This window comes from Lichenostomus cassidix, chromosome 4 (assembly GCF_008360975.1).
Source record: "Lichenostomus cassidix isolate B80296 chromosome 4, HeHo_3.0, whole genome shotgun sequence".
Lineage (NCBI taxonomy): Eukaryota > Metazoa > Chordata > Aves > Passeriformes > Meliphagidae > Lichenostomus > Lichenostomus cassidix.
The window spans coordinates 20,533,363-20,547,472 of record NC_139484.1 but is presented as its reverse complement, the minus strand read 5'-3'; the positions used below and the strand labels follow the sequence as shown (position 1 = coordinate 20,547,472).

Genomic DNA, 14,110 nt, shown 5'->3' with positions numbered 1-14,110 from the left:
TGATGAGGAAGCATGTTTCTCCCCCAAAAGCTGGTGTCTGCCATCCCATGTTTCGCTCCCATGGATCAATTCAGCATTCTTGGGATCAATGTTCTCCACCAGTGAGTTATTGCTTTTTATTTTCAAATTGAAACTTAAAATCTTCTGGCAAATATTTTGTCATCTGAGGGATACCAAGTGCACAGAGTCAAACCTGTTAAGCTCCGAAATGAGAATGGTTGGGTTTATGTCATGGGTTTGCTGTTCCTAGAAAGAAATACGACACTAGAAACTTTTTTTCTGAGATTAAACAGGAGTCAATACCACAGTGCAGAGGAAGAGTTTCTATTTTTGCCTACACCCTTAAGGCAACAGAAGAAGGGTATGTCATTGCCACAGTGACAGCTAATGAGCAGATATACAATATTAATTGCAGTAAGTGTAGCACACTGAGCAATCTATCAACTTCTATTTTCTCAGCAGCTGTGGTTTAGAAACTTTTGCCTAACCCCTCTGTCTGAACTGGCTGCTTTGGGTTTGTTTGCCTGTGTGGTGGCACAGAAGGCCTAAACCACCCTTGTCTTCTTGCCGCTGCTCGAGGGGGTGACCCAGTTGTACTCAGCTTGCACCAGCACGAAGCTGTTCTCCCGGATCTTTCGGAAGTGCATCACCTCGCCGTTCTCTGTGACGGTGATGACGTCGGGCTCGGGCTCGCTGAAGGACACCTCGGCCCGCTTGTGGCAGTGCTGGGCACAGACACAGCGCATGGCAGCTGCCAGCGCCAGGCCCAGCGCCGCTGTGCAGACCAGGAGAATGCCAAGCTGGGCTGCAAGCAGTCGGCTTCCTCTGCCAGGCTCTTCCCCTTTGCCGGGAACAGCGGATTCGCGAGCTGTCACCCATGGCAGGGTATGCCCAGCTGCCTTCTCCTCATCCTTGTCCTCCTCACCCCTGGTGCCTGTCTCCTCTGGCTGTGGTGCCAGCTCTCTTTCTGCCATTTGTCTTGAAGCTGAGGACAAATTGCTGGCAGCGTTGGCATCACCCAGCCAGGCTGTGGTTGCAGTAGTGTCACCCAGGTGTGTGTGTACAGGCAGGGCAGAGGGAGATGTTGTCACCTGCAGGGAGGCTTTCAAGGTGGTCCCGCTCTCAGTACTGCCCTTTGAAAGCAAATACACACCAAGATGTGCAGTGAGGGAAAAGGGGGCTGATTAAGTTCTCTCTACCTGGCTCTTGGTACACTTCAGCTCTGTTTCTGATGCCCATGTGTCCCTCTGGCCTTAGCTTAACTCTTCTCTATTCCCTGTTTACTCAGTAGCTTTTAGAAAATGAAGCAGATGCAAACCTGGTCTATCCATACCAGAATTGCCATGGGAGAGACAAGGCACTCAAGTTTCTCCCAGGGGCAAAGGCAGTATGGGTTCGAGGGATAAAGGTGAAGGGCACAGGTGGAGAGGAAGGTCATTGCTTTGCCTCAGCAAAGATCTGCAGTTTCTGTTGTGGTGGTGGTATTTTTCACAGGCATCATTATCACAAAAAAAACCAAAAAAACCCCACTTAATGAACAATTCCCACCTTGAGTGGCACCAGGGTCATGCTGAAAGGGCAGGTGGGATCTTCCCAGCCAAGCTGCATGTGTAGGGTCTTATGGACCCACTGGGATTCAGTATTATCCTTCTGAGGCTATGGAGTGGAGGGACACAGGAGACTTGGGATGGCCTTTGCAATCAGCAGTTTGGGGGCATTCACATACAACCTATAAACTCTCCCCAAAGGCTGTCTTGCTTTCTCAGTTTACACAGCCAATTACAAATCTTCTGCCTCTCTGTGTTGCTTAACCACCCATTTTAGTGGGAATGACGGTTCCTGCCTGTGCCTGTTTCTGGGGACTGTCTGGTTCCATCCACCTTATTTTATCTGTCACAAAATGCCAGCTGCTCCATGCCAGTTCTGCAGCTCAGGCTTTGCTGCAGGTATCATCCAAGACTAACTGGGAAACAAGCATGCAATTTAGGAGGCCCCCAATGTATTTTTCCATTCCCACTATGCACCTGAGCCCCCATCCAAAAGCTGCAAAATGTACTGGAGTTTTTTCTTTGGCTCCACTGAGATTTGGATCTGGCCCTCAGTCGCTGGCACCTCTCCAGCCTGTCCAGCCCAGCAGGCTTTTTCACACATCCATTAATTACACCAGAGCAACTCTTACCCTCTACCATCATTAGCAATTTCTAAAGCTTCCTGGGAAGACAGTGTGACAGGAGCACAAAGCTGAGGTAGGAGCCCTGGCAAGCTGTGAAGCAAAGTAGTGGAGGGTCAGAGCATCCTTTGTGGAAGGGATGGTTTCTGAAGGTGCTATTAAAATACAGTAGTAAATAGAAGACTTTCAGTGGCTGAAGTGCAGACTGTAAAGTAGCTGGCTGGCAAAGTTAGGATTGCATGTGTATGGATCACTTGGCCTCAAAATGCAAACACCATGCTGTAAGGATATACTGCAGCATTTGGGACTTTGGGTTAGAAAATGCAACTGTATCACAAGTCCTTGTCCTATCTTTTCATACTCCTCTCCATTCTTGCCTAATTTCTCAGTATTTTTGTTTCATTATGCTCTTCTGGTCTTGCCTTGTGCAATAACTCTTCCTTCGCTTTAGTTTCCATCTACTTCCATTTTTCTGCTTCGCTCCATGTCTCTGCCAAGTGCTCGTGGTACACATCTCTCCTTTACTTGTTCTCTGTCCTCCACTCCTTCCTAAATATTTCTGCCTCATTCTCTGCTGTATGTCCCCCTTCCTCTTTTATTTTCTGTGAGATTATTTCTCTTCCTCCTTTGGCATCCTACAAACCAGATGTAGTTCTTTATTCTCCTTGTATTTTTCTTCTCTTCATCACCTGCGTACTGGACTTACCCTGTTAACTCTGTATCTTGTGTCTCTAAGCACACACATTCCCAGCAGCCTGTGGTCATGGCTACATATGGGAAAGCAATTGTTTTTACAGTGGGCCTCTTAAAAACCCAGGCAGTGGGCTCAAAAAAAAAAAAAACCCAAAAAAAACAAACAAACAAAAAAACCAAGCTAGACAGCGAAAAAAATCCAATTTCCAGTTAAGGTGAAAAATTTTAAACTTTTACAGACTCAATGTTAAGGTGAAAAATTTTAAACTTTTAACAGTCTCAATGTAGTTTTAGCCAATTATGACACCTACACGGGCTGTTTGGTGCTGTGACACAGTAGAGAGGTTTTACTGTCATCTTCTCTGAGACCTTTCTATCCTTAGAGAAGGCATCCTCCCCAACCCCAGTGCTTACCTTCCTGTCACCTGTACACATCAGACACAAGTGTGGGGTGGCAGCATGGGCAATGCTTCCTGTTCTGAAATATGGACAGAGGAAAGGCAGGGTTAGCAAGTGACACCTGTGGCTCACACCACTAAAAAGTGCTGCTCCTTAGAGCAGTTTTGGGACACATGCAGTCAGTGCAGATCACACAAGCTGTATTTTTAATTATGCCTGATCATTGATTCCTATCCCCATCATTTTCACCTACAGCATGAAATATTGCATGAAAGATCATGCAACCCAAACCTTCTAAGACTTCTGAGCAGACATCCTCAAGCCCAAATTTCATAATTGCTTTGTATCCTTTTTTCTCCTTTTCCTTGCAGATGGAGAAACAGGTCTGCTGAGTTCACTGTTTCACTCAGTATTTGTATGCACTTTTGGAAGAATGTTGTAACAGTCGATAGGTTTTATCGCATTTTTCTACCACCTGACCAGTCTCCCACTGTGCTGAGCAATGCAGCATTGGGTTTTAGGAGTTTTGGATTTTTTCCCTGTCCCTGTCTGTCATGTGCAGTCTCCAAAGGATTCTTTCTCAAAAATCTCAGCAAGCAAACACCCTCTCACCTCCCCCCTAGACACAGACACCTTCCTACATATTCCTTATTCATCTGCAGGGAAACTAATACTATTTTCCTTCCCCACAAGGACTGGAGTAATAGCTTTTCCTTCTGCCCAGTTTTTACCCTTTGAAGGTGCTGTAGCTGGAGGCATTGTCCTGGGAGAGGAAACCTTGCAAGGCATCCACCATTCCAACATCTTGGGTGGGAAGGGATGGCTCCAGCCCCCGGCCTCTGGAGCGGCTGCTCCTGCCGGGCACAGCCCGCGAAGTCCGCATCGGCTGCTTTGGCTCAGCGATGGGATGAGTGTCAAACCCCACACCAAAATCTGGCTCTGGTGTTGGTGTTGCCACGATGCCAGTGGGGCTGGCAGGCAGCGAGGAGCCAGTGGCAGCTGCGGGAGAGGTGGGACCTTGTCCAGCAGAGAGACAAAAAGCAGGGAGAGAGGAGCAGAAGTCTATTGTCTTTGGTTTGTTTATTTCAAATCCCACTCGGTGCCAAGGTTTGCCAGGAAGGTTTGTAACAGTGACTCTTTTGTTTTCTTGTCACTTATTTTTAAGAGGGAACCCACATGGAAATTAAAGCAGCGAAGCTTGCTGCCCATGTAATGATCAAGTAAAATAATTAAAACTCAGCCTCAGTGCCATGCCAAAAATGCTGAGAAATACATCTGAATTGGGTACAAGTAAATTCTTGGAGCATCTTACTGATCAAAAGCTGCACAAATACAACTAAATATATACCTGGAGAGCAATAGTCACATTTAGAGACAATTATGTTCTTCTGTTTAGGCAACATTGCTTATTGCACTTCCTTCTCTTCAAGAGCTGAGATTTTAAGTAAAGTATTTTAAGGTTTGCATTGAAATCCTAAGATCTGACAACACCATTTAATTTTTTAGTGCCCTCCTTGGAACTGGCTCCATCACCTCAAATCTTGACCCACACCCTCACTTCAAGGAGCTCACCATGGCCATCACTGATCTCCTGGACAGCCCCAGGAGTTAAACAGGTGCCCCCAGCTTGTTTGGGCCACCTGTGTTGGACACTTGCCCAGATTAAGCTGTAAAGCTACTCTGCAGGGGGTGTTGGTCAGAAACCCAGGGCTTTGCTCGCCGTACCTGTGGGGTGAGGCTCAGCTGCTCCCTGCGAGGGCACAGGGGATAAGGTGTCAGACTTCTTGTCAGCAAGTGTCTTGTTTCGCCCTCCCTGAGCCACAACAGCAGATTCAATCTTTGCCCAGTAAACGAAGTATGACTGGACTATGGAGATGCTGTTAAAACATAATCAGGCAAGAATTTACTGGCTCTATAGCATTAATAAAACATCTGACTGTTTAGCTAATCACAAAGACTGCTTTCATGTGAAGAGAGAACCAATGCAAAAGTATTTTAAAGGATTAGCCTGTTGTACATTTTCTATTACAAATAAAAGATACCATGTCCCATAAGAAGGATTCAGTCCCATAGGAAGGAGTCATAGCTAAGATAGCCAAAAAAGTGTGGGAACTTAAATAATAAAAAAGAAATTTAAAAAGCTGTATTACATTCATCATGTTGATAGAACTACATTTGTAAATCTTGGACTAGCTCTGCTTATAATCTTCTGTAGGCAGGGAAACAACAGTGGTATTTACTAATTAAAACAAGCCAGTGTTACTTGTACAAACAGCAGAATAGGTAAGGGGAAGAAAAAGTCTCTCTTCTCAGCCCTCTGATATTTGAGCCTGCCTAATCCTCTGCTTTTTGTCAGGTGCCAAAACTGCATTGGCCAACCTTTAACTTCACCCAGAGAGCCTTATTTAAGCTGGAGATTTTGGGAGAATTTCAGCTCAGATTGCTCAGCTGCTTCTGAAAATTAGCTAAGGGGAAACCAACCTGGGTTTTCCTGTGCCAGATGATTCTCACAAGACGTTTTTAAGCCTAACAAGGCATTTTTTTCAGATGCTGTGACAGGGCAAAAAGGGAGAGTCTATCAGAAATCAGCTTGGAGGGTCAAAAGCCAGAGTGTGAATGAAGTGGCAGAGTAGGTGGCTGGGACTAGGTCTTGTTGATATTTGTTTGGGTTTATAGCAGGGTTTTTTTGTGAGTTTAATAGTATTTTTTTATACTTTAATAGTATTTTCTGATCTAAAGCCATGGCCAAAAATTGAAAATTCCAAGCAGCAATATTCTGTTTCAATGAAATTTTCTGGAATCATCATGAGATGCTCAAGCCACAGCACTCACCAGGACACTTATGTTTTGGGAAGCAGCCAAGGATCTGGCCAAGCAGTTTCTAAGTGGTTCTGTAAAGTCAAAATGTAACAATTTAATCTCTTTTGAAATGAAAAGCCACTGTGCTTCCTCTAAGGCAGTCAGTTAGACGATGTTTAATTTCATTCCAAAGTACCGAACTTCCAAAGTTCAGAACCAAACTACTTGGACGGTTTGGGACTTTGGTGCAAAACAGAGATGTCAAGTTTTGACACAGTGCTCATTCTTTTTCTATTGTGAATAATTCTGTTTACATTTAACTTTTTTTAAAACAACACATTTTTCTTTTTTTTTTCTAAGAAGTGATATACAAGGTTATCCTGTAGGCAGGGAAGTCCTATGGGCTGTGTTATTTACAGACAGGCACCATGGTCACAGTTGTCACTCTATGTCTTAATATTTCTATTTCCTAAATGCTTAAGCTGTCATCTTCTGGTGTGTCTATTCTGAGAAAATAGTGACCATGTAAATAAAAAGCAGCACTAGCCAGCAGATATTAATGGTGATTTATGTACCAACAGGGATACTGTTGCAGCATTTGGTAAGTATTTAGCTGTATTGGGTTCAAGATACATAAACCACTGTGCTGAACAAGTACAATGGAAATATAAAGCCAAGGCTTTAACTGAGAAGACATAAATTCTGATTAGGAACCAGGATGTCCTTACAAAAACTTGATGTCTCCAATGGGTTGGTCCGGTGCTTTCCATACAAAGGACAGATTTCTCTTCAGTGATTTGTCTGAGTGGGTGACAGTGTCACCATCTTCAAAACAAGTCAGCAGCTTGGAACCAGGAGGCAGGAAGATGAATGTGCCAGTGATTTCGTTGTTGGACACTTTGCGAGCTTGCAGCATAAAGCCCATGTAATCCCGAGTGCTTCTCACTGTCACTGGAAGACAAAACACAGGACATGAAGGGATTTGTCTTCTTGTTACGGAGTGAATTGCTTGCAATGGAGTTTCCAGTAGTAGCACTGAAACCAAAAGAAAACTTTGGGCAGCACTACTGAGAGCACCTTACTGTCTTTGTCCTCACAGTCTGTCTTGGACATGCTGGGTACAGAAGGCCAGACTTTTACCTTTGGTTTTGCAGCGTGTAGTTGCACACAGAATTTGCCTGAGTCTTCACCCCATCCCTCCCTGATGATAAGCTGTTAACCACATTGGATTAGGCAGCATGCAGCCGTTTTTAAGGAAGGAGGTTTGGACACCACTCCTTATGTACACAAAAGCTTGTATTCTGCTCTCAGAGGGGTTTTGTTTCCCACAAAACAAAGCGGCCAAGCTGGGGAGTGGTGCCTCTCAGCTCTGTCTGCATCTGCCTCAGGAGCAGCAATGCCATGGATGGGGAAGGCTGCCAACCATGCCCAAGAGTCAGGTGAGTCACCCAGACCCCTTTGAGTGGTGCAGAGGGGCTGGGAAAGTGACTTGATGCTCTGGAGGTGTCTCTCATGTGCCATTGCATGTAATGAGCTCTGGTATGGTTGAGACACAGCCAAGATAAATTAATCCCACCCAAAACACTCATGCTGCAAGCAGAATTCCTCTGTAAATACATCCTCATGACAAGAGAGGTGTTGTAGCTCACTCAGAGCAGTTATCGCTCTTCCCAGACCTCATGGAGATTAATGCCATCACTTGAGATTAGTTACCATGTATTTTTCAGATGCAGGAATGAGAAGCTGTTCCCTACCTGGTACCTTATCTCCTGGGAAGTAGAAGGACATGTTGATGTGGAGAGTGACACAGTTGTTGTTGGAGCTGTGCAGCTGCACCCTCAGGTGCCTGGGCATCATGTCAGTGCAGGCAGAAAGGCTCGCGCCGTGCGAGAAGGCAGCCGCGTAGGAGACCAGGCACAGGGTCATGCAGGCCCAGCCAACAATGGCACTGTGGCCTCTCCTGCCATCCTCCATTCTACAGCAGGAAACAATGTGGAGTTTCACTTCAAAGCAGTGGCTTCCCAAATGGTGCCATTGATCTTCCTGATCTCCAGAGCCACCCTCCCCACTGGCTTTAAACAAAAGGGAATAAGTGATGTCTCTGGCACCTGGAGCCACTTTGGGAATCCACAGCATTCACATTCTCAAGTAAATTGTTGAGGCTGGGAGAGAGAAGAGGCCCCACAAGAGGATGTATTCCTTGTGGAGCTGCCCATGGAGGGAACAGCTGGGGAAGGTTTGCTCTAAAGCATCTTGTGGGCTTTAGGAGAAGGAGCAGTCTCTGTACAGCCACACTTGCCACCCTTCACCATTCCCAGCCCAAATGCACAGCCTGATCAATGCAGGAAACATCTGCCCCTTGGATCTGCAGAGCTGCTGCAGGTCGCATTGCATGTGGGGCTGGTGCACAGGGCAGAGCCTGTCCCTGCCCACTGTCAGAGAGCCTGCGTCCCTACAGTGACAGCACAAAACTCATTCCAGATTAACCAGAGTATTGTGCCATTCTCCTTTTTCAAAATGCACTTTTCAAAGTGAAGCTGAAGGGTGAGTGTGTGGCATTTATTGTGATGGATATCATGAGGCAGGTGCTTCTGATTTTAATGTAGCGCTTTCCAACATCTTTTCAACATGCAGCTTTTCCTGCCTTAGATGTCATTACACTTAGCCAATGAGTAAATGTAAATAAATCAGAGGAAACAGAGGCTGAGGAGGTCTAGCTCATACCTCCCTCTCAAACACTTCTGAAACATGCCAGCTGATTAATTAAGCACCACTGCATGCAAAACAGTTTATGCCCAGCCTGAAGCAGCAAGTGGATGGATGCATCCACAGCCAAGCATCCTGCCACTCCAACCAGCTGTGTGCCAGGAGATGCTCGTGGGAGTCACAGGAGCCTTTGCTAACTCTCCCAGCCCTGCTCGACCAGCGGCAGGATGCCTCCTCTTCGTGGAGTCAGCCTTCCCTCTGGGCACACTTCAACCTCCCTTGTTGGACGGGATTTCTCACAGGAGCTCACGGAAGTAGCCCCGAGCAGCAGCTCTTTCCCTTGGGTGTTGCCCCCGCTGTGCCGTTTCCCGTCCCAGCCCCAGCCGCCCTCCTGTCCCATCCCCGGCGGGGAGCAGCGCTGCTCCCCGGGGCTGCCCGGGCTCAGGCTGCCGGTGCCGCCGGCTCTTACCTTGCGACACGTTCGCTGCCGGGCTCGCTGCCACCACTGCCCTGCCAGCCAGCCAGAGACCCATCCTTTCAGGGACCATCCTCCCCTGCTCCTCTAATGGGAAGCGCAGCAGCTGTTACTGCTAATACCCACCACCCACGGCAGCTCTCTGCCAGTGCCCAAATCCTGCTTTAATCATATTAGATTTTTTCTTCACATCCCACTCCTTTTTTTGTTTGTTTGTTTTCTTTTGTTATTCTTTGTTTGTCGCTTTTTTTCTTTTTTTTTCCTCTTTTGTTTTTTGGGGGGTGTGTGGTTTATGTGTGTGTGTTAAATCTCCAAGTTTCTTCAATGAAAACAAAGGCAACTAGCAGGGGTGAGGGGGACCAACAGCAAATCATGGGGTTTGGTGGGACATCCTGAAACTCCTCTGCAGAGGTGCAGGATGATGGGACTTTTACTTCCCTGTAACCATCTCCACACACACATCCCCTCTTCCATGCTGAAGCAAAGCCAAGCCACATCAGTTCCCTCCGTGACCCTGATCAGCATGCCCTTTCTCTCATGCTTGCATGGGATTCATTTTGGCAGTAAAAGCCGAATTTTGCTACAAAGGCTGGGAAGGTTCATCCCGTGTGCCAGCCTTGCCAGAAGGAGCCATCAATACCCCACAAATCCCCCGAAGCTGGCACAGGGGACCAAACATCTGATAAGTGTGATTGTCCCCCAGCACACGAGCTGTATTTAAGTCCAGGCTGTCAGCCCTGCTCCTTGCCCGAGCTTTGCTGCGCTGCGCAGTGCTGTGCTGTGCTGGCAGTCAGTGGCAGAGTGATCCTGTCCCTGGGCTTCCCAGCTCCTCAGATCCACCTCATCACTGCAGACTGCTCCGGTGATCAGGACCCTCTGATGACCCTGGCCACTGTCATCAGGCTCACCCTGCTCCCAGCCAGTGGCTCATTTCTGACAGTGGTGCCTCATATTTAGTCTTGCTTGGGATCTGCCCTTTGTGGGAGTCTGTCCAGAGTGGGCATCCCAGCGACCTCTGCCTAGGGCACCCCCCAAAAACTGGGTGCAAGCTTGCTGGTGCTCCACTTATTAGCGTTGTTCCCATGAGCCTGCCCTGCCTGTCCTTTGGAAGAAACACAAGACGCTGGGCTGGCACTGAGGTTCTGCTGCTGACAGCCCAGCTCTCCACTGTTTAACTGGTTGGAAAATAGGGAAACCGGTGGTCCTGGGTACTCATCACATGTTTAGCAGCACTAGTCAGATAGTGCTGCCCGGAGAGTGTAAATTGCTGGGCTGATCTGAAATACAGTCTTACACAGCTATCATCCTCAGTGCCTGCTCTCAAACACAGGAACTCAGCGGCTTCAAAGCCATAGTCAATGCAAATGTCACAACCATCTCCTCCTCAGAGATGGAAAAAGCCTGTCACAGTCATTACCATGACACAAGCACCTACCAGCAGCCTTGAACTGCTCATTCAAATGCCAAGTGACAGGCAGATGTTTCCAGTAAGAAATACAGCCCTCTCAGAGCCTTTGGTTGCATCACCCACCAGCACAGCATTGCCTCAGCCTTCTCTGGCCAGGGCTGTGACCTGCTGGAGTCACTTGAGCTCAGCTGGGCTCTGCTGGAACTGGAGAGAGGTTTGCTTTTTCTTGTCATAAATGTCTTTGTTAGTAGGAAGCTGGCAGGAGAATGAACATAAGACATCTTAAACCTTGACTATTGTTTTCCTAGTAGCATTTGTGTAGATTTCTAGAAGAAAAAAACCCAAAAAACAGCAACAACAAAAAACCAGTTGGGAATTTAAAACAGCACTGGGAAAAACTTGGTAACACCTTGATAATTAAGATAGACTGTAAACAATGTAACTTGAAATTTCATTACTGAAGTGTACAGAAGGATTATAAACCCAGTTACATTGCAGCTCTTTGGTGCAGAAATTCTATCCTTCTTGCAGATTGCTTCTACATCTCCACATCACCTGGGCACAACAGGGACAGCAGATGTGGAGTGAATACAGTGGAGCTCAGTATGTAAAATGTACATGGATGTAAGAAACTCAGAGCTGACACTCCAGAGCAAGCTGGTTGCTTCATTGACAGGCTGGGAAATACTTTGCTGCCGCAAGATAATAAGGGTTTTAATGAGCTAGAAGTCCCTCCCAGTCAGCTGGCAGCCACCTGAGTCCTGGGAACAAAGTTGAGGGGCTTAGGGAAGAGTGGGCAGGTTGATCAAGTAGAGAGCTTGAAGGGGGCAACAGCTCAGTTCAGATCACAAGGAATTGATCATTAAACCAGCAAAGCTGGCAGCATCCACCTTATTTAAGAATATTTCAAGTTATCTTTAAAACAAAGAGCAGTGGCCAGCTGTGAGATGAGTGGTTAAAAACCCATGGTAGTCCCACAGAGAGAATGGATAACAATCTCTACAAACTGGCATCTCAGGGTTGACCTGTGCATATCTGTGCCTCTGTGTTCGGGCAGACCAGGATGTTTTTCTGATACTAGTTAGGCAGAGGGTTGGCAAAAGTACCTGCAGGTCCTTTCCCTTTTATCCAGTTGACTATTCTTGCTGTGCTTCTGTCACACTTACTGAAATGTCACTATGACTAAAATGTTACTGTTGGGAATGAACTGGCACATGCATGCAACACTGGCACATGCATGCAAATAGTGTGAGCCTCTTTCCCTTACAAATTGAAACCAAAATAACCCTTTATTTGGTAACTACTGCAACCTGGGCAGCTGCTCTGCACTAGAGGAGGGGTTGGGAGAAGGGAAGAAAGAGATGTAAGGCCCAGCAACAAATAGTTTAATGAGTGCTTGAATAAGACTGTGTAATATAGGAATACAGACAGCAAATAAAATGAACATGCCTTCAGGTGCCCCCATGCATGTAGCATCAGTCAGAGCCCACATGGACTTTCCCACATTTCACTGTGCAGAGCAGATACAAACCATCCATGGAGAGCTGCTCTCCCTTTTTGTCACTTGAGCTATTTTATGATTTCCATAAGCAAAACCAGCTCTATTCTAAAGGATGATCTCTTGTTGCTGCTGTTAGATAAAGGCAAGGCCAGGCAGGAGGTGCAATCCCAGCACCAAGTGGGAGCTGCTCACGAGCTCTGTTAGGGTGATCTGGCAGAGGTATCCTGTGGCTGATGGTCCCTCGCTCAGGGTCAATACAGCAGCCAAGGAAATGTCCCCTCCCATCAGATTTCAGGCCTTGGAGAACAGTTTGGCACAGAAATCCAAGACTTTGAAACTGCTGACTCCACAGCCTGCTTGTTTTCAAAACCAGCACAGGGCTGGAGCTGGCCACGGGTGTGAGTTGGGATATTAAAGATCAGGCATTGCTCTGGTACCATCAGTCACACATTGCAAGGCTGTCACATTACACTTTCATGCTTTCTTATCTCCCAGGAACAACACAGCTGTGGGGCACAGCTGGTTCTCAGAGCTGTGAAAAAGCCTGAGGAACTAAGGGGCAAGTCGTACCCAGAAGGGCTCTGAGTAGCTGTTTTGTCATTGTAACATCACGGAAAAGACAGAAAAAACTCAAATGAATGATGTTCAGAGTGGTTTGCATTAGATTCCCTTTGAACTAGGAACCAGGTGGAAACAAATTGTAAAAGTGAGTGGTCATCAGTGTATATACCTTTAAAACAAAACCTTCCCAGCATGCTGTGCTCCCTTTCTATAGGGGCAACTCCAGGGCAGTGCAGGCTTTAGTAGTAACCTGGCTTTGGCTGCTGCACCACACAGTGAGTACTTATCTTCTTCAGACTGGCTTTCTCTAGTTTCCATGGGATATGTTGTGCTGCTGCTCCCAGCCAGGGTTTTGTTTAAGGAGATGTGGCTTAGTTTGGCTTTTCAAATGCAAGAAACTTGTGCTGGATGTGGGGTTGTAGCAAATTCAGAGTTACTGGTCTCCCTAGAGTCTGTCTGTGAGCTGAATGTTTAGCTGAGGTAGGACAGTGGTTGAATGGCCATAGTTTCATGGTGTGATCTCATTTCATAAAAGTACTGACTATCAACATGAGTGCAGCTCTAGTTTTTGAAATTGACTCATAGTTTTATATTACTTAATTTTGGGTACATTCTTCTAAGAAAAGTGGTGGACAAATGCTTGCAGGTTGTTCAAGGCATTAATGTTTCATGGTCAGTTCTGATCTCAATGAGCTTGATCTCCAAGTGAAACTGGTTTGTACACTGGTATTGGGGCAAAAGCATCAGGATATGGTAAATGATGTAACATGGAGGATATAAGCACTAGTATCTTATGCTGTTCTTTGTGAATGAAGACGTATTGTGTTTATAATGAGTCTACTTGTATCTCCCAATGAGACAGACCTTATAAATGTGGCTGAGTCATCAAGAGTTTGTGAAATTTACCTTTCTACTTTGATGTTGATGTACGTATATAATGCCATGTGACTCTGGATAGCATTCCATATGGAATTCTGAAAGTTGGGGATTTACTTGCAAATGTAATGTTGCCCTACACAATATATGCATGTAAAAAAAATCTAAAAGATAAGTAGAATAAATCCAATATGACTATTTTATCCAGCCAAAACCAGCCTACATCCAAACACTGGATTGCCTCAGCGAATTCAAGCTTAAATGTTTACTTGATTTACAAATAGGGGTTGAAAATTGAATTAAAGGGGGTAAAATCTTGTAAAATGAACTGAGAGACAGTGATTGTAAGAATTAAATGCTTCATTTCTTTTGCTACTTTTGAAATTTAAATATGAATTACAACAGCTGACCTTCAATGCAAATCTTCCTGTCTACCTCACGTAGTAATAGTGACTTCATGACTTAGAATACATTAAAAAAACCTCTTGGCATGTAAACTACATAGTATTTGTATTTATATAG

General features: G+C 45.9%; 1 protein-coding gene and 1 long non-coding RNA gene across 2 annotated transcripts in view; one reads left to right on the top strand and one right to left on the bottom strand.

Moving 5' to 3' along the window:
- On the bottom strand, positions 1-9,366 carry REELD1 (reeler domain containing 1). The gene is made up of 7 exons (XM_085058199.1): positions 9,237-9,366; positions 7,816-8,036; positions 6,790-7,012; positions 4,988-5,139; positions 3,994-4,279; positions 3,278-3,341; positions 1-1,133 (listed from the first exon to the last, which is right to left on the bottom strand). The coding sequence occupies exons 2-7, from the start codon at positions 8,033-8,035 to the stop codon at positions 546-548; spliced, it is 1,533 nt and encodes a 510-aa protein (XP_084914325.1). The 5' UTR covers position 8,036; positions 9,237-9,366; the 3' UTR covers positions 1-545.
- LOC146437995 (uncharacterized) overlaps positions 2,999-14,110 on the top strand; it is a 47,119-nt gene continuing 36,007 nt past the window's right edge. The window contains exons 1-2 of the long non-coding RNA XR_014851629.1: positions 2,999-3,078; positions 3,116-12,987. This is a non-coding gene — a long non-coding RNA (uncharacterized LOC146437995). The remainder of the gene's footprint in view (positions 3,079-3,115; positions 12,988-14,110) is intronic.

Bases quoted from the DNA above. Each gene is read 5' to 3' on its own strand.
- REELD1 (XM_085058199.1), bottom strand. From the start codon at position 8,035: ATGGAGGATGGCAGGAGAGGCCACAGTGCCATTGTTGGCTGGGCCTGC. The intron at 3,342-3,993 runs GTAAAAACTGGG...TCCATATTTCAG, and splicing joins AGCTACAGCACCTTCAAAGG to AACAGGAAGCATTGCCCATG. The intron at 1,134-3,277 runs GTAAGCACTGGG...TTGCTTTCAAAG, and splicing joins TGTGTACAGGTGACAGGAAG to GGCAGTACTGAGAGCGGGAC.